The 24,757-nt window shown below is 35.8% G+C and overlaps 3 protein-coding genes across 3 annotated transcripts; 2 read left to right on the forward strand and 1 right to left on the reverse strand.

The window, feature by feature from the left end:
- Nucleotides 1-1,815: 1,815 nt before the first annotated feature.
- On the forward strand, nt 1,816-2,834 carry LOC114315150 (uncharacterized). The gene has a single exon (XM_028261719.2). The coding sequence runs from the start codon at nt 1,902-1,904 to the stop codon at nt 2,715-2,717; it is 816 nt and encodes a 271-aa protein (XP_028117520.2). The 5' UTR covers nt 1,816-1,901; the 3' UTR covers nt 2,718-2,834.
- A 2,609-nt stretch (nt 2,835-5,443) lies between these two features.
- On the reverse strand, nt 5,444-24,120 carry EMB2754 (Vacuolar sorting protein 39). The gene is made up of 12 exons (XM_028261714.2): nt 23,510-24,120; nt 22,737-22,948; nt 16,174-16,305; nt 15,929-16,072; nt 13,079-13,191; nt 10,573-11,008; nt 9,715-10,044; nt 8,703-8,924; nt 8,257-8,499; nt 7,132-7,584; nt 6,901-6,999; nt 5,444-6,318 (listed from the first exon to the last, which is right to left on the reverse strand). The coding sequence occupies exons 1-12, from the start codon at nt 23,940-23,942 to the stop codon at nt 6,118-6,120; spliced, it is 3,018 nt and encodes a 1,005-aa protein (XP_028117515.2). The 5' UTR covers nt 23,943-24,120; the 3' UTR covers nt 5,444-6,117.
- On the forward strand, nt 19,605-22,326 carry LOC114315151 (uncharacterized). The gene is made up of 7 exons (XM_082869717.1): nt 19,605-19,658; nt 19,770-20,555; nt 20,660-20,715; nt 20,762-20,972; nt 21,087-21,336; nt 21,521-21,639; nt 21,738-22,326. Exons 1-7 carry the CDS (start codon nt 19,605-19,607, stop codon nt 22,065-22,067), a joined length of 1,806 nt encoding a protein of 601 aa, XP_082725843.1. The 3' UTR covers nt 22,068-22,326.
- Nucleotides 24,121-24,757: the final 637 nt, after the last annotated feature.

Here is a 24,757-nt window from a genome sequence, read left to right on the forward strand (position 1 = left end):
TGAGTACGTGTGGAAAATGATTTCTTTGAATTTATTTTATTTTATTTTTTTGGGGGGAAAATATATCTTGAGGATGCCAACAAGCAGTATAAAGTCGTAAACCATGGGCCTCATAGCTGGATTTCTTTTTTTCAAAATATTATTTTTGTACCAGTGAAGGTAAAGGAGTAACACATTAGGATGTTTGCGGTTCGGTTGTGGTTTGGAAATTTTCAATTTGCCATCTGTCTGTCGAATTGGTGGATTAGAAAAAATAATCCTCATTTGTCTACCGAATTGACAGATGGATGTGAATCAGTTTAACGGTTTAAATTTTTATAAATTTTGAACATAATACGACTTGTTAAATTTTTATTTATTTAATTTTATAACAATCCAACTTAACATAACCAAAAAAATTATTCAGTAAATTGTCAAATATTAATAATAAATATCTATAAAAAAATCATGCATTATTAAAACTATCTCGTTACTTTTTTTATTCAAAAATTATTTAATTTGATTTTTTTTTTAAATGACAAAATTAAGCCTTATATTTTCTACTCAAGAATACCAAATATCAACACTTTTCATTTGATAAAAGGATTTCTAAATTAAAAATAAATTAAAAATGCAACAAAATATCTAAACTCTTTTTCAATTGAAAATACAAACAGAACATCTAAACAAATTGAAAATACAAAATCTTACAATTACTATGAGTGCTCACGGTTTGGTAATTCGACGGTTTGGTTGCGGCTAAAGGAATCTCAAACCCGTCATCAGTCCAAAATTAGACGGATTGAAAAAAAAATCAATCCGCAACTGTTTGCTCATCATCACTCATCTATTCAAAATGCGACAGATCAATTTAATTCATTCAATTTAGACGAATTGAAATATTCACTGCACACCCTAATTGACAATGATAATTGTTCCTTCTTGTTTTGTCCTACCTACATTTTTTAGTTCTATTTGGTTCCTAAGACTATTACTAATAACACACTTTTTCATTTTTCTTCTCTTTTCAACGGGCCTCATTCATGGTCCATCCAGGCCCAACAAAAGGGCTCAATTCTCTTTGCAAAGGTTAATGGGCTAGTAAATGGCGTGTAGTTTGTTTTCTTACCGCTAAGTCCAAGTTCGAGTTGACATTTCCAATGTTGATTGTCCAAGTTTGTTCCACCTAGTGGCAAACCATTTGTTCCATTTTTTAAAATTTTTTTATGGAGATTTGTTCCAATTTATTAAAAATGAAAAATATTGAAAGTCTCTAACTTATTACTATTTTTTTTAAAGAAAAGAAAATAATAAAATAAAATTTGGAGGACAATTTTTATTTATTTATTTGTGCGGCATTAGGAAAGGAGTTTTTTTTTTTTCTTTATAAATATTCTAAATAACAAATAATTTAGAAAATTAATTCGTTTTTTAAATTATTTAAGAAATTAATCTGTTTTTTGAAATCACATATTAAAAATATAATTTTATAATAACATAGACTTCAGTAACATATATTATATTAACAATGATTCATCCCACTAAAAACATAACTACTAATAGCACTAATATATTAAAAAAGTAAAAAAAAAAAAATACAACTCCAAGACCAAAACATCACATCATTAATGGCGGGACCCACTGCCACCTAATTAGTGGGAGCACTAATTAATGCTCCCAAGCATTTTTCATATTATATTTGTAACATGTTAAAAATATAATTTTTAATTTAAGATTATATTTTTAAAATGTAATTTTAAAATAAAAAAAATTAATTTCTTAAATAATTTAAAAAGTGAGTTAATTCTTTACATTATTATTTTTTTAAGAGTATTAAAAAAAACAAAAAAAAAAAAACTCAGGAAAGAAGCCCTAAAAATCACAGAAACGTTGAAGGAGGCGGTAATAGTAGTGAAGTGACGATGGGCAATAAAGAAGGCGAGGATGAGGAGGAGGAGGACATTGACATCAATCCCTTGACAATGCTCCTCCCTGATGTTCAACAACCACAACAAGTAGTAGTAGAAGACGATATTAAATTACCTGCACTTGATCATCAACAGCTTCTTCAGCATCACTACCTCCATTCACTCCACTCCACGGTTGCGATCCGCCAGCTCCGCTCCCAAGGCCTCTCTTTCCAGCTCTGGCCCGCCGCCACCACCCTCTTCACTCTCCTCGACCGCCACCGCTCTCATCCTCTCACCAGCCCCCTCACCCCCACTCTCTCCTCCTTGCCCGCCCGCCTCCGCATCCTCGAGCTCGGTTCCGGCACCGGCCTCGTCGGAATATCCGCCGCCGCCACTCTCGGAGCCTACGTAACCCTAACGGATCTCCCTCACGTTCTTCCGAACCTCCAATTCAATGCCGACGCCAACTCCCAAGTCCTGGCCCAGCATGGCGGATCCGTCCACGTGGCGGCACTCGGATGGGGGGAATTGGATCACATGGAAGCGATTGGGCGAGACTACGATCTGATATTGGGATCGGACGTAGTGTATCATGATCACCTGTACGATCCTCTGCTTGAGACGCTGCGATTCTTCTTGGTGGGAGGAGAGAAGAGTGTGATGTTCTTGATGGCGCATTTGAGGAGGTGGAAGAAGGAATCGGCGTTCTTCAAGAGGGCGAAGAAAGTGTTCGATGTGGAGGTGATACACGCAGATGGTCCTTCTGATGGATTGAGGGTTGGGGTTGTTGTTTATCGTTTTGCAGCCAAGCCAAGCATCAGAATTTGAATGCAAATGCCATGTGTAGCAGTTAATCCTTCCATAAGAAAGAAACCTCGGTTGTATTTTTTTTGTTTTCTGTTTTTATTTTTTTTAACAAAGTTTTTTTCTGTTTTGAAAAACAAATGATCAATTGTATCTTTAAAATTGTTTTTGAATTTTTTTATGCGAAAGCAAATGATTTTTAACCACTATGTTTGGGGATCAAATTTGAAAAGAATTTTAAAAAGAGTTTTAAATTAAAAGGTTGTTTGGGATGACCTAAATAAGTGTATTTTTTGTCTTTTTACGAAAAAATATACAAAAAAGTAGAGAGGTGATGTGATGAAAAAAAAATAAAAAGATAAAAAAATAAATTATTTGAGACTTCTCAAACTTGGCCTAAGTAAAAAAAAATTGATGTGATATTTGATATAAGAACTTATAACTCAAAACCAAATACACAACTTAAAATTTTATTCAAAATTTATAAAAAAAAAATTAAAAATTTAATTTTTTTTTTAATTTCAAATATAAAAAATAACAGGTATAGCGACCCCGGTCTTTTTCCATTTGATTATTGTATCCGGACTTAGGTTCCGTAGATTCCGTCATTGTATAATTGTTGTTTTCATTCATTATTTTCTTATTTTGAGTCTTGGGTTGTGTTGGGAAGTTTTGGAGCAGGTTGGTTGAACTTAGGAACCAAGTCTAGTTGCCCAGATTTTGGTTTGTCCGCTCGAGCAGGGGTTTGGACGCTCGAGCGGGGAATACACCCATCCAGTATGTCCTGTGTAGTGTTGGCCGCTCGAGCGGGGTATTGGACGCTTGAGCGGGAAGTCGTGAGTGACGCTCGAGCGGGGAGTTGGGCGCTCGAGCGGGGACCTGTCTGCAAAAACTTCTGGGAGAGTGCATTCGCCGCTCGAGCGGGAGTTTGGCCGCTCGAGCGGGAGTCTGTGAGTGGCGCTCGAGCGGGGGTTTCCACGCTCGAGCGGGGCGACTGGTATAAAAATCCGAGATCCGACTTTCAGGATCATTTTTCATCTCTTTTTTTATTTTAAAACCCTATAACCGTCTTCTCCCTCTCCCTACACACCTTCTCTCTTAGGTTTGATCTACTTAGAGTGTATTTCTACCCTAAGCCCTTTGTTAAAAAGATAGAGTGGGTCGAGGGCTTCCGTTTAATCTGAACAATCTTGGGTTTGGAGCACTTTGGTTTTCGTCATCTTCTCCATTCGAGTTCTTCGCTTCAAGGTAGGGATTTCCTACTCCATCCTATAAGTTTTGTCCTAAGTTTTGGTATTTTGATATGTTGGGAGTACTTTGGTAATTTTGGGAAAAACCCTAGTTGTATTAATAAATTAATTTGTATAATTAATTTAAGGAAATTGGGGAAATTGGTTAAATGCATGAAATTGAGGAATTTATTGATTAAATGGTGTAGTTGGATAATTAAAATCACTCGCCTATTGAATTGTTGATATATTTATTTCCAGTCTAGAAATAACTGTTTTGGGCTATCGGTGGAGGATAGTCGTGTTTGTTGTAGACATTGCATGTGGATTAGGAATAACTGAAACTAATCACATTGGTTAAGTCATTAATTTTGACTATTGCATTAATACAGAAAATACGTGTATTGATTGAGCATTGCATTTGCATATATATTGTTTTGTGTGGGAGGAGATAGGGGATGTACTCCACGGTTTAGGGGAAGATAGGGGATGGACCTCTAAACCGGATTTTGTTTGGGAGGAGATAGGGGATGGACTCCATTAGCATCACTTTTATGTATGCTTATTTATATTGAAGTGTTTTATTTGATACAGCACTAAAATGTGTATCAAACTGGAAGTATGAAGTGTTTGATTTGAGCCTGAGTCTCATCTGTTTGTTGACATTGGAAGAATGTGAATATAATATATATAGTTCACTGTTGTAAGTTTGGCCAGGTTCTGAGCCATATTGATAAAGTTGGAAAGTAAAACGTGTCTTAGACAATATTGTCATGAGACTGTAAAATGATGTAATTGATTATCTTGGTTAACCATCTATTGAATGTTATAGCTTTATTCAATGCTTATATTTGGTTTAGTACTTTTCTACTAGGCTGTGGCTCACCCTTTATGGGAACATCATTTTCAGGTTCAGGTGATAAGCTACCTCCACGGACTTAGCCTGAAAGGATTTGATGTTTGGGATTTTGAAGACTTGTCTTTAGTTATATGTTTTATTTTGTTATTTTTGAGATTTCATGTAAACATTCAAGCCTAGGGCTTAACTTGTAAAAGAGTTAGTACTCATCCTTCTTGTGTCCAAGTGTTAGCTTGGAAAGATGTAAGCCCTTAGGGCATTTATTTTGATGTTGCAGGATGTTACATGTGATGTCTTTCAATAAGAATACTCTGATGAATAACTCAAATGATTCGTTTTCTTTTATAAATGCATGTTAATGTTATGGTTATTATGGGTTTATTTTGAGGGCGTTACAACAGATGTCAATTATGCAAAATATATATATATATATATATACACTATTTCGGTCAATCGCTTGGTCAATCTACCGACCAACCGGACGACTAGTTAGCCCAAATTTTTTCCTTGTGAGTGTAAAATTAATTTTTGAAAACTCTAAACAAACAATACACTCAAAACATAGGCTAAAAATATGTTTGAAGAGTACAACCAAACACATTCTTTTTGCTGTGTAAATTTCTCAGGAAAATATCCTAACTCTTGCAGGTAAAGCATAAATAGAGATGATAATGAGGTCTTTCATTACCGACATCAATAAATACTGAGATAACATCCTTTTCTAGTTAGTTACAAATTAAAACCACCAGACACTAGTGGAAAACATCATGCTTAAATAAAGATATAAACTGAACAAAAAAATTTTTTTTTTTGGGTTTGGTTTTGTTATAGTCAACATACAATCAAATTCTTTACAACAAACTCTCACTTCCAGCCAAACCAAGGACCTTTCCAGCATATCAAAACTTCACACTCAATAACAATCTACCAAACAAACTCCTACCTTCTTCAGAGTAACTCAAAGTCACCTGCTCGTCCCAAGTCCATCAATTCACTTGCAGACTCCCAACAAAAAGTGTGAAATTGAATCCAAATACAGATCTTCTACTTACCACAGAAACTAAACCCAAATTGGAAACAACCTTTCTCATGGTTGTGGGACTCACCACATGTGAGAGAGTGGTTTCCTATTCTGTGATCGGTTTGTGTTCCTAAACATTTTCATCCAAATATAGGGTATAAGAATGATTGAGACAGCTAACTGGCCCCATCAGAAGACTAAGACCACCTCCTCTTAAAACCCCTTTTGGCAACTCCATGTCATGCATGAAAGGGTTGTAATGCCAAATAGGAGAGAGTAGATTTTGTTCATCCATATGGTGAATGGCAATTATCATCATCGCTTACGCCGCGGTGCGCCTTTAGCAACAGCCTTCATGCTCTGTGAATCTCTAAAGCAAACGAAGTGCACAAGAGTCGTACCATTGGGGTAGACTGCAAAAACACTAGTCCCTATCTTCTTGTTGCAAAGGGAGCACATACTATCGCTAGTAATCTTCACCACTGTTTTCCTTTGGTTATAAAGTTCGTCTTTGACCTGTTGCAGGCAATGAGCTTTCAGAAGCCAAGCAGAGATGTCAAGAAAGCAACTCATAGAACCAGTCAGATCAGATTAACAGCGCAGGAATAAAAGAATGTGTTAATTATAAAATACAATAAAAGCATAATACCAAGAAAAAAATGAAAGTTCATCACTGAGCTGAGCCTTCTAAGATGCAATGAGTTTAGTATCTCAACAGCGACCAGCTAATTTGGGCCTTTTTTAGCCTCAACTATATCAGAAGTTATCTACAATTGGTGCAACAGTACAAGTGAATCCACACGGAGCAAGTTTGTTGAAGCAACCATTAGAAAATAAGCTCTACCGTAAGAAAATGACAGTGGGTGGCTAAGATATAAAACCACCCAATAGAGTTTACATTTTTGAAGGCTACAACAGTAAGAGCAAGATTTAGCATTGCAATGTAGAAACATTGCAAACTGTGTCTCAAAAATAAGCCAGCAGAGAAATCTTCCTATAATGGTATAATTAGCATACAAAGTAATTTAGTACCAAGTACTACCCACATATTTCCCAGCTCATGCCCCAATTTAACTAATATGAATCAACCAGACATACCTGCAGGTTCTCGCTCTCTCTCAAACTCTTGATAACAGAAAAGTTCCGGTATGCTTCACTGGATTTTCTCAGTAGGGGTCCAAGGAATGGAAGCAAGTTCTGACAAAACCCACAAAAAGTTAGTTTGCAAGCTTCCTCCATCATTGATCTTAATGGTATAGTTACTGAAATGAAAAACATTGCCTTAATTACTGCCTTCTAAGTGATTACATATGTCCAGAAACCCATTACCTGTAACTTAGTATCCCTTGGTAATAGTTTGAGTGCCTGAGCTCCATTGATTCTGTCCCATCGTCGGCTCAACAGATCAAGTACCTCATCCAACATAATCGTAGAACCTGCTTCCTCATTGAGATCATCTGCATCACCATCACTCCTCCCACTGTCAGTACTGCTGGGACTGATTCGGACATCTTCTGCACCCTCTATTTCTGCAATTTTCCGAGATAAACGACTTGCTTTGGTTTTGGCTAAAACCACTGCACCAATCCTTGGAAGACCAGAACTTGGAGTTGAAACCAGATTAGTGATTCGCTTTTCAAAGTTTTTTGTTGTCTTTTGAGGATTCAAATATATTTGCAGAAGAGTGAGGTAGATGTTGCTATAAGATTTTGCAGAGGGTTGATGAAGTGAAGGCTCGTAAACGCGATCACAGTAGGACAGTGCCAGTTCAGGTACATGAAGCTACAAAATTCAAGAAAACACAATAATTCAAGTGTATCACCATCAACAACAGAAATTTAATGCAAGCAAGTGACAAGAAATTGACAGGCCGATCTATAAAAAAGTTAGCAAGTCCAAACCCAACCCTTCTAGAAACCTCAAGCCAAGCACAAAACCTAACCCATTTGGCTGTCTTATTTTCCTTTTTTTTTCTTTTCGTAGTACTTATCTGCATTAGAAAATTATCATAATCTAAAATTGTCACTAATTATTAATGATTATATTTAGTACTTTCCTGAAGTAATCAGAAGCATTTCAGTTATATCATCTGTCAAAAACCAAGAATCACAAGGATAAAGTAGCATGTATGTTATATTTACTATAATTTACAATACCAGACCAGACCTAACTCATATTTGAATAGGACAAAGAACCCTGCCTCAACCCTCAGAATCAGCAGGCAGGTTGATTGCTCTGGTAAAGAACTGTGACTCATACAAGAAACACAAAAAACTATCCAACTTCAATATCATTTTAAGTTAGCAAGGCTACACTAAACAACGAGAGTCTTGCATATTGAGTGAGAAGATTTTGGCAAATTGCTTTCTGGGATAGGAAGACGCTCAAACTTCTACACGAGTTTCTTTACCTCACTTCATGTATGTTCAGCTCTGAATGGGTTAATAGGAATACCTTATGAACATATATTGATAAGGCAAGCTCATGTTGGGTCATTTTTCCCAATAAAATTGCACGCTCTTCATACAAAGCATCTGTTGGAAGTCGCTTTAACAGAGTCTCCGGGTTATACCCTGAGATACTTTCCAAAGCAGACAATAACTTCTTCCTAGTTGGGGAATAAACTTTCTCATCCCATTTCTGTTGAGAATTTAGGTCTGCATACCAATCAAGCACTTCGGAGAGATAGATTTGCACCTACCACACATAAGACTAGTAAGTACATCCATTTGAGAAGAAAAATCTTGTGCATCACAACAATGATAAAAAATATTTATTCAAGTAGTTGGGGTTGACAGCAACGATTAGTAGCACCAGATCTTCGCAATTAATAGTCTTACAGATAACATCAGCTTCTCTATCAAAAGTAATAAAAATTGCAAGTAAGAAGTATTTTTTACCATTTCATTCTGCAAATTTCTAGAGATTCCATTTTCATTCATCGCAAGCATAAGTTCTAAATACGTGGCCTGCATATTTGGAGCATGCTGTTTCAAGTAAGAATTCACCAAATCTGCCGGAATATTTCCAGACAAAAAGAGCTCAATTGTTTGTGTTGGACAGCATTCAAGAACGAGCATTGAGAACTCCAGCACAAGCATAGGGTCAGTCCCACAGAGAGGCTGCATAAAAAATTCATCAAAATTAATAAATTCAAATCAATAATCAGATTCTTAATTTTGTAGACAAATAATTTCAATACATTAATAGAGTTGACGTACAGATCAGGCACTAGGGAATCAGTGCCCTATCTAGTTAGGTGATGACATGAAAACTATTCAGATGATCAAAACATGGAGATTTACCGTACTCCAAAAACAAAGGCACAGAAACCATACATAGAAATACACATAGAAAAGATAACAAAGTTAACCAATTCTAAAATTTAGGTAACCCACCAAAAAGAGAAGGAAAACTTCATAGTTACAACTGAAATTTCATTTAATAAGTTCAAAAAGCCATCAGTTTGAGATTAAGGGTGAAAAACATAAGCAAAGGAATTAAGTTCCTTTTGGTAGCAATATTATCAATGTTGAGGGTAATGCTTGGGGATGAAAGAGAAAAAAACCAATGTGGGTTGAGAACTTGAGATATTAAGGAAGAACATGTTATCGTGTAGTTTATATGAAACTATGGCCCTTGATTAAGCGGAATGGCAAAGCAAGATGTAGCTGAACACGAACAGTTGGGACAAGGCTTTGTTTAGTTGAGATGAATTGGCAGTGTCTAACAGGTTTATTTCAATATGCTCCCCATAATTGGCTAAATCATAAGAATACAATGAAATGCTATAAAGCTATAATATGGTTTATGACTCTAGAATGTAGACGCAAATGCTGCCATATTCTTAACATATTAAGCATCCAAATTGGAGACAAAACAACTAATATTGCAGTATACAAGTAAATTTACCTTGAGATAGTCAATAATCATCTCGGGCTTAAACTTTTGGATGAGCTCTGCTTGTGGCTGGTCTGATTTCGATGACTCTACTAATTGGTGCAAAAGCTTGAGAGCTTCCCTGTGCATTGCATTGCATTTGTAGAGTTCTAGCAAGCCAACATATTGATTCCTTTTCTGCAGAAACTCTTCGCATATTTTTACATCACAATAGTTAACACCTTTCAGTAGTTCCACAGCAGCTGAAGACTGTCCAGTTAGAAGCAGAGCTTGGAGTAGTGCTGTGTCCAGTATTGCTGCCATCTCTCTAGCACCTGAGCTAATGGAAATGTTAACTCGGCCCTAAAAAACCAAAGCAGAAAATTAGAAGATAAAAATAAAATATAGATCAGACGATGGAACAATATATTGATAACGTTGTGCAAATAACCATATTTAATATCAAGGATGATTGGTAGGCATTAAAGACATTCAAAGCACAACATAATAATTGATAAATCACTAAATCGGTAAAATCAATCATGATAATTCAAATAATTTATTGTATGAAATATTGATGATAAATAGATGTCATCATTACTTGTGCATCCATCTCCAGCACTATTTGCCATTACATGCATATTATGTGTGTACACGTGTGTGTGTGTGTGTGTGTTAGGATGAAATTTAGCAACCATGGAGTTTAGCATCTGTGCATTTAATTCAAATGATCATGATCAAATATAAATACTTTTGAACTATATAAATACTCCTGAAAATACAAGTAAAAGAAGGAATCAAGCAAAGCTACAGCAAATCAATGTAAAATACTTTTGAATCATATTTTACATGACCTAATTTTCCTCATGAAGGAAAATATGAATAATTTACCTTGGTTGATTTCTTAAACCGACTGGAATCATACGATACATAATTATCCCCAACAGCATCTGAAACAACTTCCTCAGTTCCCTCAGCGGTGGCTTTTTCAATTATGCTGTATCTCTTCTTCTGCAAAAACTTGATGAGAGCCATTAGCGTGTTATGGCTCATTTTCTTGGACTCAAGTGCAGCACTCTCATCGGATTCCAACAGCTGTGAAGCAGGTGGGGATTCCATATCATCTGATATACCCGACGAACCTCTTGACAGGTGCGGAGTATCTCCGGTGATGTCCATATACTTCTCCGGTTCAGGTACCACAACTGATTTCGGAAGGACAATAGATGGATATAAAGAAAGCACATATGTGATTTCTACTTGAGATGCCAAAAACTGTTCCATAGCCTCCTCATAGCTCCCATTCTCAAATAGATAGTGTGCATATCTGTGGAAGTTACAAAATTTATCTGGCACATGTTCATTATTATAAATGCACCAATAACTCAAGCAATATCTAGCTTCTGATGAATTCTTCACAACCCAGTAATTCATCAAAAGAATTAAAAAAAGGGGAAAACTCACACATTGTCAATGTGTCATAAATAACTACGAGTATGAAGGCTAGTTATGAATATTGTGCAGTAAAGAAGTCAAATGTTCAAAAAATGATTGTGACTAAAACGACAACGTGAGATAGGCAATTCTTGTTACAAGAAAAAGACAGAATAAGCTAATAATGCATTCCTGGTAAGTTAAAGTTGCATCATCGGATTTGGAGAAAGTTGTTTGAGATTATTTTCCATGTGCAACGTTGACCAAATAAAGATGTGGCAAGCAGTGATTTGATTTAAGCTAGGGAGCATGGACACTTCAAAATGGGTGCCGTGTCTATGTCCAACTCCGACACATATTGGACACCAACACACTGTGGACAAACGTGTCCACTTGTCAGACATGCCACATGGAATGTCAATTTTTAATTTTTTTTTTCTCTTTTTTGGAAGATTCATTGGGGACACATGTGTCTTGTGTTTGGACATGTCTCAAGATACCTATGTGGGGCTATTTTATGATTTTAAAAAGTTGGTTTGAAGTCAAAGTAATATATATGGAAACAAAGAGGGCGAAGTGGAAAAAGGACATACATCCACATAAACATTATGTCTCCTATATCTCTGTGCCATAAATTTATGTTCATAAACATAGAAAATAATAATATATAAAATAATATTTTTTTTATTTGTTGTATCACTGTCTTGTCCGTATCCTAATTTTTTTCAAAGTCTGTGTTTTGTATCTGTAACCATGTCCGTATCCATGTTCATGCTCCTTATGATTTAAGTCAATGGTATCAAAAGAAGAAGCAAAAGGGCAAGAAAGGCTTGGGTTGAGATGATGAGAAAGGATACAATAGCCTTCAACTTAACCAAGGATATGACTTTAATTACAACCAACTGGAGAAAATGAATCCATGCAATCAAACCCATGTAATCGAAATTAAGGATTGCTGAATTTGAGTAATGTACATGAGTGAGTGTATTTGTATCTATGCAGACATCTCTATGCTCACATGACTATTGTGCTGAAACTGTGTCAGTATGAGATTACATATCAATGGGCACAAAATATGTTGGAATGTGTCCCACATCGCTTGGAGTTGCCTCATCTGTACTAGTTATAAGGTTTCAGTTTTCCTCTCCTTAATACCTGAATTTTAAAGAGAAGTGTGATACCAAATTGAAAATTTCAACCCATTCTTGTCCTTAAAACCCAGGTATTAAGGAGAGGGAAATTGAAACCTTATAACTAGCACAGATGATGCAACTCTACGCGATGTGGGACACATTCCAACACACCCTCCTGGACCACAGCCGACACTAGCTGGACAAAGGCACACCAGTCACATTCCCAACTAAACTTTGATACCAAATTGAAAATTCCAACCCACATTTCGTCTTAAAACCCATGTATTAAGGTATTAGAGCTTGGTTGGGCCTATTATTGGTGTGTCATTTGTTCGGCTACTATATGTTGTGATCCAGGGGGTGTGTTGGAATGTGTTCCACATCGCTTGGAATTGCCCCATCTTGCTAGTTATAAGACTCCAATTTCCCTCTCCTTAATACCTGGGTTTTAAGGAGAAGTGTGGCTGAAATTTTCAATTTAGTATCAGAGCTTGGTCGGGCCTGTAATTGGTGTGCCGTTTGTCCGGCTACTGTATGTTGTGGTCCAGGAGGGTGTGTTGGAATGCCTCCCACATCGCTTAGGGTTGCCCCATCTGTGCCAGTTATAAGGCTTTGGTTTCTCTCTCCTTAATACCTAAGTTTTAAGGAGAAGTATGGGCTAGAATTTTCAATTAAATATATATACTCCTTTTATTTTAATGGAGGAAGAATCTGGTGCACCATCCAGTACTCAACAAACAAAAAGTAATAATATATATATTTTTGTTTCATTATTTGTGCCATCTCAAAGAAAAAATTTGAAAGTGAAATTGTCCAAAAGATGCATTAACCTTATATGAATTGACTGCTCCTTTGCAGCTCGAAGGCTTGAATCCTCGGGTGGGAGCAGCTTACACAGAGCCAAAGCTTCCTCAAAATTTCCAGATGCAGTTAACTGTACTATCTGCATTGCAAATAAGATGTAGTTATTGCAATTTCATGTGGTCATTAAGTTACTCATCCAGGCGATATATTTTGAGGGCATAAGATTTGTTTCAAAATTTATGGGAAACATTAGACCAGTTGATTGCCAACTAAAGAGTGTTCCAAATTAACAGTAACTTTTTCTTCTTCATATTTCACTCTTTTTTTTTTTGCCTCTTCCTTTCTTTCTTCTTCTTCTTCTTCTATTTATTTATTTATTTATTTTTATGTTGGAAGCTATGGATATCTATGACATCTACTCATGTTACCAATGCAGATCCATAAAGCTTTTCTTTGTCAGCGAAGGGGTCCAACTTAAAGAAATTCCTATATCAATGATCTCTTTGCTAACAATAGGCAGCCCATATTGAATTCATGATCATATCTACTGCCAAATATTTGAAAATGAATTAATATAATACATTATTGTAAAATGCAATTAGTCCACAAAAACTTCTGTATGATTTCTTTTATTTTTGATAAAGGATAGGTAATGTCGGCGATTTTTGTATGACAAAACTTGGGTCTTGGGAATATGTTGGCATGGCACTTGGTTCAATAGATAGACTCATGGTTCTCGATACTGGCCGAGATGAAGCCAATCAGTGAACCGAATTTTTGAGTCATAGAGACAGATACACCCCAATATAACGGGGTGAGTGCAAAATCGCAATTGGACAGTTCCCAATGTGAATCGAAAAGTAGTGATTTAGCAAAGAACCTATCCAATTCACCAAACCAATTAATCTCAGTTCTAGTATGAACTACTAATATCAATTTTTATTTTATTTTTTAAAATTTTATTGACTGAATTAGCAAAGGGCCACATAAGAAGTGGACTTCCAATCATTATTGAACTGTCTGGCCAACCAAGAGGCAAGCCCACCAGTGTATTCCCAGCATGCTCACAGCCAGTTATAATTTGTATACGACCTGATAAAGAGCACAAAGCTTTTCTAACCGATGTGAGATGGTTAGAAAATGGAAAAAATGTTAGGTGGCTTGCATGTTTCTATAAGTGGGATATGTTTTTCTTTTCCTTTTTTGTTTTAATTTTTTATGTTTTGTTTCATTCCAAATGGCAGCTGGCTGGCTATATAAATAATGGTAGCCTTTCCCTAGCCTATAATGATTTGACAAATTACTAAAGGTAAAATTCTATTTATTTTTATTTTAATTGGTACGCAAAATTCCATTTGAGACTTCACCATTTTGTGATATAGTAAAATTTCATGTTAGCAAAAAATGTTTCTATATATAAAAAATATTGATTAAATGTGACAAATTGAACTGCTAGAGTCAAACAATGTGAATCATTGAGTTTTAGAAGGGTTGCTAATGAATTTAAAATATTTACAAAGGTGTCACTTGATTTTTGATAAATATTGTTCCAATACTTTTACACCATGACCGTTACCATTATGTCTCCCGATACAATGACTTGGAACCACGGATTAGTGCTGAGAACGTTCAAGTTGGAGAATCAAATTAGCAGTTGCAGACATCACTCTGTTACCCTCACATGCATATTTACACTTCATGTGGAGTGTTGCTTAAGACACGTGTTTTCAAAGTGAAACAAATTTGATCTTTTTGCATTTGATGAGTATTGCACTGACCTTGGGATGCATTTTTAACAAAGTTCGTGAATTTGCACGATTTTCAAGATGAGCACTCAAGTGCCCATGTGTGCCTTGCCAATGCTTGATGAGCGCTCGAGCTCCCATACACAGCTTTATTTAAGGCTCAAGCAATGGCATCTTCTGTTTTTCCAAGATTTTTCTAACGCGTAGCAGAGCCCTCAAGTGCCTATGTGAGTTTCCCCATAATTTGACTTTACTTTGCTTGTCAGTCCCAAATCATAAATAAATCATACTTAGTACATCATTAGGCGGAAACTCAAAAATTAGCAACCTTTATGGAGTTCTTTGACTGTTCTTGACCTTTGCATCCATTGTTCAATGAATTCTCATTTTTCACAATCTAGACTCTAAACTTTGAGAGGTTTTGCACTATATTATCAAGATTGAGTCTTGTCCATGAAAGAACTGACACTTTGCACTAGAACCTCTTTTTTCCTCATGGGTGGGGAGGAGACATCTATGACACAATTGCTCCAACCAAATTTACTGTCAAATCAAGATTATCACTTGTTATGTTGTCTCCACAGCAATCAAATAGAGACTAAATGAACTCTTGTTAAGCAGTACAGTCATGACTCTGATATTAGTTTATAATGAATTGATCTATTGTTGTCACATAATGCATCATAGTCATGCAGCATGATGGCCAGTGGCTACAAACATGAATAAGGCAATCTCTTTGACCAACAACCATAGACCAAGATGAACCATGGATGAACAGCATGGTTCAAAGCTTCTCTTCCACAGCCTTATGCATCACCTTCCCAAAATAAATACCAAAAAACTTTCTGTGATTAACACAATAATTGGACATGGATACGAAGTCAGGTGGGAGATAGCGGAACCAAATATGTACAAAACTTTATCAATACAATTACACTTATCAAATTGCAAATTATGTAATGGCATAGCATGAGAAGTCTATGACAGATATCCAAACAACATTAACATTTTGCTTTTCACAGTTATCCATCAAGTTAATTTACTAGTGCAGGGGACAGTGTTTGTATGCAAAATACAAGCCATAACTAATCAGATAAAAGTATTGTAAATCTTCTAGGGTCCAAGGTATACCTGGGCACCAAGAGGAACGGGAAACAGCCCATAAATAGAGTTGTCTAATGCAACAATCATGGCATAGTGGGTTTGTAGAAGATGCCGAACATTACGGAGAACAACAGTCTGTATTAATGGATAAGGAACTCGGAGAGACCGTATCTGCGAACCTCAAATAGTAGAAAGAACATGAATGCATACCAAACTACGCCAATATAAAAGAACCAAGACTGTTAGATTGCATAATGGAATAGTCGAACTACCTCAACATATCTTGGTAAGAGGCCTACAGTATATGGCTTCTGAATGACAACAGTGGTAGGGGCCTCAGACCAACAAATCCTGCCTTCTTGAAGAAGCTTCCCATTTTGGTCCACAAAAACTCCAATGTTATCCTAGAAGCAAAGAAGAAATATATACATTATAATTGTCATGAAAGATTGGTATAGATTGTGTTAATTAACTAATTTGATGAACTAACAAGGATCATATTAGAGATCAGAAATATTTAACAGCTTTAAAAAAAGATATTTGCTGACAGGATTGGTTTGTAACCTTAACATTAAGTCTACTCAAAAGTTAATGATTAAATTCGACTGCTGTATAGTTTTTTGTCCATATATCTATACTATATAAAAAGTAAACAACTCACTTGGTGTCCTAAAGCTTCTTCTCTCTTTTTGCCAGGCGTTCGTTTTTCTATTTAAAAAAAAAAAAAAAAAAAAAAAAATAGATAAAGGAGAGGAGTGTGACTTGAACCTTAGACCTAATGTTTGATGAAGAAGACTCTTACTACTTGAGTGGCACACAGCATGTAGTGAATAATTTGTTTTGCTTTTATTTATTTGAACTGCACACGCATCACGTGTGCCAAGCGCTAATATATAGTATATGCATGAATGTGATTGATTAACATTACAATTTGAATAAAGTTCAACCAATCCAATCTCCCTCCTTTTCCACTCCTCCTACTGCCCCCAAACCTGGTTTTGTGACAGAACATCACTTCATAATATATAGTTTGAAAGAATCAGAAGATTGTTATGTTTATTGAAAACCAAATAGGTAGTTTGGTAAATTCACCAAGGCACAGGCAACCATCAATTTCGTAGCATGAGCTAGCCATGGACAATGTTTGTTCTCCAAATTAAGAAACATAGCTTAACTAATTCATATTTTAAGATATGACAATAGAAGTAATTTCAAAACAATTAACTCACATACCAACTTTTCCTACATGCCAAATCTTCTCTCATCCATTCTCTTCATTCTTTGTCACCACTAAGCCTAACCAAATCTTGTGACACTAGTAAGATAGGTCATGCCCAAGGTTTTAAAAAATGGCCGCAACTATTACGTAACGTCGTTACATAATGGTTGTGGTGGTTACCACCCCCCGTTATAGCGGTGTGAAGAAAATTCACATGTGTAATAGTTGTAGTAGTATCGTAATAACGGTCTGTTAGACACTGTTTTACTCTTTACAATATTCTGAATAGTTTACTTTTCCCCAAAAAAAAAAAAAAATAGAGCTTACAAAAAAAGAATAAATACTCAAGTGATCCAAACCCAAAGAAAAAATCTTATATGAAGTTTTTTCTTTATAATTTTTTTTTTAATTTATGGCATAATTTTTATTTTATAATCCTTTCATTTAATAATTGTGGATATTTTTTATTCATTTTGTTTAGGTATTATTGGTAAAAAATAATTTGTAGACATTTAAAATCAATTATTCTTAAAATCATTAACTATTAAAATAAAATGTAAAAAACTCCTTTTGTAGTGATTTGAAAACATGAAATATATTGGATCATATTTAAAAATTAATAAAAATTGATCAAAATTTATTTTAAACCCAAATAAATATGATTTTGAAAAGAAAAAAAAAATATGCGTATCGGTAAATTTTCTTCAAATTGTGAGAAAAATAAAAAAAATCAAGATTCCAGTTACCACAGCCGTTACACTATGGCTTTTACACTCCGCAACCATTACGGCGACCACAACCGCTTTTCAAAACCTTGGTCATGGCCCAAAAGCCCTTATCTCAATCAGTATCATCACTGCCTATCCACTAGATGATGGAAATTCCAAAGGATTTTACTAGTATTAGTTCTCCAGAATGACAAAGATATATCTTCTAATTATATGCACTAGGCAAAGAAAATCTGAAATTTACTAGCAAGGCATGCAAAAACTGGGTGATGTGAATATTATATAGCAGAAGCCTACAACTAGCTGCACAACTCAACAAATGGACCTACTGACTACCACAAACATAACACTGCATAGGCATAAGTTCATTAGGTGAACAATATGTGTAGTTTCTGTAAGATTTTACTTCACAATATTTGGCATCATTACTTATAATTTGTAAGAATCACAGATTCACAATTGACAGGTCTTCAACCATGGTAAAAGCAGAGTATCATAGCACACTCAAAGATTTAGAAAAGGTGGGTTAGATTGCAATGGAATAAACTGGTTTGAGCTCTTAACTTCAAAATTCTATAAAGACCATACCTAGTGCAAGGATCCCACTTTAAAGGAAGGTTAGGGAGAGGCCATGGTCAAGCGTGACGGCAAGTGTTCATTTGCCCTAGTACTGTGATCTGGATTTGAATCATGGGAATCAACCTCTCGTTAAAAAAATGCTTAGTTAGGTGATAAATTGTCTTATTGTTGCCATGTAGCCATAGCTTAGTTGTTGAGTACCATAGCTCACCGAAAGATTTGTCCGACTTCAGTAACAACTAACTTGCCGTACAAATTACAAATTTCAAATTTCTGAACTCCATTTTTTAAATAGACCGTCATAGTTAATTTCTAGAGACAAGAATGAAAGCAACCATCAGACCATAATTTTAATTTTGAAGTGTGATATCAGTAACTTCAAATCTATACAAGGGCATTAATAGCTTATATAATTAAAACTGGTCAGTCATTGAGTTAGTGAATGTTTCCCTCGTTTCTAGAGGTGGCAACACATAAACATGCATAAAAAATGGTACATATTTCAACTGTACTCACGTATGTATCAAACTAGCATTTTAAAAAGCGTGCCTAGGCACGTGCCCAGTCGCTAAGCGAGGCGAGGCGCAGGGTCGGCGCTCGAAGCAGACGAAGCGAGGCGCATTGCGAGAAGCGCACGTAAGACGCTGAGGCGCGCGCCTTTCGCCTAAGCTCAAAGCGCACGCTTCGTGCGCTTCGGCTAGGCCTGACCTGTTTTGTGTTTGTGTACTAGCCACATAAGATCAAAACTCTTATACAATACAAATCTGTTGGTGAGCTTGTTCGAATCGACGAAGCCCTAAATCTGTTGCAACCAAAATTTTGAATCGACGAAGTCCTAAATCTGTTGTGACCAAAATTTGAGCTTCGACATCGACGTGAGCTTCGACATCGACGTTGTCTTCAGGTTCGTCTCTTTTGTTTCTTCTTCTCTCTTATGTTCTTCTTCTTCTTCTTCTTCTTCTTCTTCTTCTTCTTCTTCTTCTCTGTTTTTTAGTTTTTCTCCTCTTCTTTCATCTGTCTTTTCTTCTCTTCGCTAGTTTCTTATTCAATTTTTTTTAATTCTTTCTTTTTCATTTTTTTATTCTTCTTCTCTAGTCTCTATTTTTTTCTTGCCTTCTCTTGTCCTGTTAAAAAAATAATAAAAAAATAAAAAAAATAAAACATCTTGTTGAGTCAAATGTCGAGTGCTGAAAGTGGAAAGAAAGATCCAGCATGGAAGTATTCAACGATGGTAAATCTTGGAAACCTAAGTAAGTATGCAATTTTTGTGGAAAAGAGATGAATAGGGGTGTTTGTTGAGTTAAGCAACATCTTGTTGGAGGGTATAGGAATCCCAACTTAGGTTAGAGATGAGATTTCTGAGTTTATGGCTAAAAAAAAGCAAGTTAAGGAGCAAATCAACTTGATCCCTGATTTTGATGATATGGTTGATGAAGAAGATTTTGAGGATGGGGATGATCTTGTAGAACTCCCTCAGCATGGTAAAAAGTCCATTCCTACTCAAGGTTCTACTCAAAGAACCAGCTCTGGTTCTGTTCAATCCAAACTTAAAAGGCCTAGGAAGATAGGGCCTATGGATTGTTTCTTCACACCTGATCCAGATGTGGTGGCGCAAAAACAAAAAGGTAAGGGGAAGCGAAGTAAAATTGATGAAAATGATCCCTATAAGAAAGAGTTAATGGAATGGGCGTATGTTAGAATTGCAATATGGATGTATGACATTGGGATTCCTTTCAATGCAGTGAATTATGATAGTTTTGGGCCAATGATTCAAGCTATCGGGCAATTTGGTCCTGGTTTGAAACCACCAACTTATCACATGAGACGAGTTCCTTACCTCAAAAAAGAAGTGAATCATGTTAACAAATTGATGAAGGAACATAGAGACGATTGGGCAAAGTATGGATGTTCTATAATGTGCGATGGTTGGACAGATAAGAGAAATAGGACTTTGCTTAATTTCTTAGTGAATTTTCCCAAAGGCACCATGTTTATTGAATCCATTGATGCATCTAGTTACTCAAAGGATAGAAATAAGATGCTTAATTTGCTTGATAATTTTGTGGAGAAAATTGGAGAAGCTAATGTGATCCAAGTCATCACGAATAGTGCGGCAGCAAATGCATTGGTAGGTAAAAATCTTTAGAAAAACTTATTATGTTATTATTTTGCAACATAAATCATTTTGTTTCATATCATTAATTTTGTGTTTTGGTTGTTACTTCTAATAAGGAAGTTTTTGGAGACAAAGAGACCCCACTTGTACTAGACGCCTTGTGCAGCCCATTGTTTGGATTTAATGTTGAAAGACATCTTCAAATTACCCAATTTTAGGAAGACATTTGAAAGGGCAATTGGGATACATGGTTACATTTATAACCGACCATCTTTGTTGAATATGATGAGGTGTTTTACTCAGTTGAAGGAGTTAGTTAAGCCTGCCAAAACTAGATTTGCAACGACTTTCTTAACTTTACAAAGGGTTTATCAACAAAGGAACAATTTGAGGAAGATGTTCACTTCAGAGTGGACCAAAAGCAAATGGGTAAAGGAGCCACAGGGTAAGAAGACAGCTCAAATACTACTAATGCCTTCATTTTGAAACCATTGTCACCTTGCCCTCCAATTTTCATGTCCTCTTGTTCATGTACTAAGAAAGGTTGATGGTGAAGAAAAGCCTCCAATGAGTTACATTTATGAGGCTATGGATAGGGCTAAGGAAGCTATTGCAAATAGCTTCAATGGAAATGAAGAAAAGTACAAAGATGTGTTTCAAATCATTGACCAAAGGTGGAATATTCAATTGCATCGCCCTTTACATGCAGCTGGGTTTTATTTAAATCCAGAATTTTTTTACAAAGATCCAAGGGCTAAAAAGCACAAAGAAATCGTATCAGGCCTATATCAATGTATATCAAGGTTGATCCCAACACTAGAGGTCCAAGATAAAGTTACTGCACACTTGAAAAAAAATATGAAAATGCTAAAGGACTTTTCGGAATACCTATGGCAATTAGACAAAGAAAATTAAGTTAATAGTCAGTTCCTTATAGTTTAATTATCTGTGAAGTGTTAACTAATAATCATTTACAGCTGATTGGTGGAGTTCTTATGGTCATGATGCTCCTGAGTTGCAACAATTTGCCATTAAAGTTCTTAGTCTTACTTGTAGTTCATCTGGTTGTGAGCAGAATTGGAGTGCGTTTGAACATGTGAGTATCCGTTGTCAAATTTGGGGAACTCTAAAATTTTCTTCCAAATTTTTTTTAGTTATATATGAATTTAAATGTTTTTTTATTTATTGTTGCAGCTTCACAGCAAAAAGAGAAATAGGCTAGCTCAAAAACGTCTCAATGATTTGGTCTTTGTCAAGTATAATAGAGCATTGAAACGTCGATACATTTCACGTGGCAAATTTGATCCCATCTCTTTGAAAGATATTGATGAAAGCAATGAATGGCTGATTGGGAGGATGGAGAATGAGCTTGTGTTTGATGATGATGATGATTCTTTGGGGTGGGATGATGTTGCTGTAGCTGCTGCAGTTGAGGAAAGTAACCAAAGAACTAGATCAACCACAACTAGGACAACTCCATTTGGTTCAAGCTCATGTCGACTTGTAGATGAGGAAGAGGAATAGGAAGATGTTGATTCAGATGAGGAAGAAGAGGGGGATGTGGAGGGATATAAATCTAATGATGATGAAGGAGATGACGCTTATTATTAAGTTCTTAGAACAATGCATCCATGGGACTAGTCACTAGATGTTTAGTTGTTTTCAACTTTGTGGATTATTAAGTTCTTATGAATGTTGTTTGATGTTACTTTCATGATTTTTGGAATGTTGAATATTGTTTTGTTCATTTTGGAATTCTATAAATATTTGCTTATGTTGAAAATTGTGCTATGTTGATATTTTGCTTAACTTCTATAACTTGCGCCTTGCTTTGGTGAGACGCGGTCACGCAGGCCTCACCTCGCGCCTCGACGCTTAGGCTCCAGGTGACCTTGGCGCCCTAATGCACCTAAAACTTTTTAAAACACTATATCAAACAACAAATATGCATTTAGTGGAGGCATCCGACCTGGAACTATAATGTTAATCTCAGTATACCAGTGAACTGGAGACCATAAGGCTGACAAAGCAGGTGTAACGTTTTTCTTCTTCTCTTTTTTTTTTAAAAAATGAAGAGTAACTTTTATTAGAAAAACGAGCATCAAGACGATGCTAACAAATCCCACCAGAACTACATTTTAGACACAAAGCAGGTATAACATATATTAGTCATGAACAAAGATGAGTGAGTACCTTCCCCAAAAGAAGTTCTCCAGATGGAAGAGACACCACCAATGGTGGGGCAATCCTTCCAGAAGGAAATACCTCGGACAATGCACCGTTTGTGGAATTTAGTATCACATACTCCCTTCTAATCCCCAGACATATATTCTCACCACACCAAGACATTGACTTGACCGTATCGGGAACTCCAAATTCCTTCACCTCCACAAATCCCCGTCCTCCTACAAAAGTAGCATAACCAATTTGACCAAGTTATTACAAGATTAATGAGGCCTTAATAAAAAATTTTGATCGTTCTCCTGCCAAATTGCACATGGGCGTGATGAAGTTACAACAATCCGAATGTTATCAGTCAGAAGCCCAAAAGGACAAAAACCCAATTAAACTTCAGATTGAGAAAATGAAAACTAATGCATTGCTTGGTTGCTAAAAAAACAGCAACAAAATGAGTTTTTTTTTTATTATTATTATTATTAAATGTATTATTAAGTTTAAACAATTTCACTGTTTGGGACCCTTAAAACACAAAAATGTTCACTCAGATGAGCCTCATTCAACAATTTCAGTTTTTTGTTTTTACCTTTCCTTAAAAATAAGTATTCGAAACCAAAACAACAAATTCTTCTACTTCTTTAAGCACCCAAACTAAGGGTTTAACTAATCCATCCATGATTCAATAAAAATATATATGAATTGCCTCCGTATTTACGATCACCAAACATGTATTAATATCATTTCCAATCGTTAACAACAGGTAGTGTACTCAGAATTAGCTAAATTACCATCGTGTCTGAAAATAGAGACCCTCTTTTGCCTCGCGAAGCACAAGAAACCTCTCCGATCGTCCCATGAATAAACGTTCGCGCCTTTGGCCTTGGTAATCACAGCAATGGTCTCCAAATTGGGAAGACGATGGAACGCGATCGATTCAGAGAGCGAAAGAAGAAGCTCTCTCGACCCCAAAACCTCCATTGAAACCATTGGCCTCTTTGAGAAGCCATTTACAGTTCGTTCGAGGACGTAGGGTTCCTTTCGGAGCTCTGGGGTTTGGACAGAGGGCAGAGATCGGTCGGAGACGGAGGATTCTGGGCCGTAGATCCGGAGAGATCCATCGGAGCAGCCAAGGAGTAGTTTGGAACCGTAGGATTCAATGGCGTCTATCTTAGTAGGGCAACCATTGAGGAGCTCGAAGGAATCGAAAGCACTGTGTACCATCGTCTTCGTCTTCGTCTTCGTCTTCCTTCCCTGTCTCCGAGCTTTTCCCAAATCCGAAAGAAAGAGATGCAATCATGCAAGGGGGAAGAAAACGACGTCGTTGAACCTCCGAATTGCTTTATGATTTTTTTTTTTTTGGGATAAATTATGTCACATTGTTTGCTTCTAATTTATTTTCTGAAAATTGAATTGTTTATTTTTTATATTTTTAGTGCATTTAAAAAAAAATTAACTAAATTTTTTGTTTTTTAGATTCACATAATTTAAATGCAACTTCGTCTGTTTTGGTGAAAAATATTTTTCTATGTTTTGCAATGGTGATGGTGAAACAAAGGTGGAGCTAGAAGTGGTGGCTTGGTGATGGGGGCGTCAATAGCGGTGATAGCGATGGCGATAATGGTAGTGGACGTGGTGATGGTGGTGGTGAGGTGAAAGTGGTTGTTATAATATAATGACATTGATAAGACTTTAATCTGAAAAATATTTTTTGCCTTTTAAAAGCAGAAAATGTTTTCTGCTTATATATGCTTATTTTCTATTAATCATGAAAAATATTTTTCGTTAACTTTTATTTCCCATTATACCATAAAATACAAAAAAAAAAAAATGTTTTCTGCCTAAACAAACGGAGCACAGTAAAATATTTGTGAACAAATATTTAAAAATTCATTAAATACATATGAATATGAAAATGTGTTGAATTTGTATATATTTTTACATTTTTTATATTTGATGAATTTTTAAAATAATTTTTCATAAATATTATGTTTTTTAAACATATTTAAATTAAGTGTATCTAAAAAAAAATTTAAAAA

This window comes from Camellia sinensis, chromosome 1 (genome assembly GCF_055761805.1).
Source record: "Camellia sinensis isolate YWXY chromosome 1, ASM5576180v1, whole genome shotgun sequence".
In the NCBI taxonomy this organism is placed as follows: domain Eukaryota; kingdom Viridiplantae; phylum Streptophyta; class Magnoliopsida; order Ericales; family Theaceae; genus Camellia; species Camellia sinensis.

Coding starts and splice junctions, on each gene's coding strand:
- LOC114315150 (XM_028261719.2), top strand. CDS start 1,902: ATGGGCAATAAAGAAGGCGAGGATGAGGAGGAGGAGGACATTGACATC.
- LOC114315151 (XM_082869717.1), top strand. CDS start 19,605: ATGTCGAGTGCTGAAAGTGGAAAGAAAGATCCAGCATGGAAGTATTCA. Junction 19,659..19,769: donor CATGGAAGTATTCAACGATG/GTAAATCTTGGA, acceptor ATCCCAACTTAG/GTTAGAGATGAGATTTCTGA. Junction 21,337..21,520: donor CGTATCAGGCCTATATCAAT/GTATATCAAGGT, acceptor AATCATTTACAG/CTGATTGGTGGAGTTCTTAT.
- EMB2754 (XM_028261714.2), bottom strand. CDS start 23,942: ATGGTACACAGTGCTTTCGATTCCTTCGAGCTCCTCAATGGTTGCCCT. Junction 11,009..13,078: donor GAGCAGTCAATTCATATAAG/GTTAATGCATCT, acceptor TAACTTCCACAG/ATATGCACACTATCTATTTG. Junction 7,585..8,256: donor TATCAATATATGTTCATAAG/GTATTCCTATTA, acceptor TGAATTTTGTAG/CTTCATGTACCTGAACTGGC.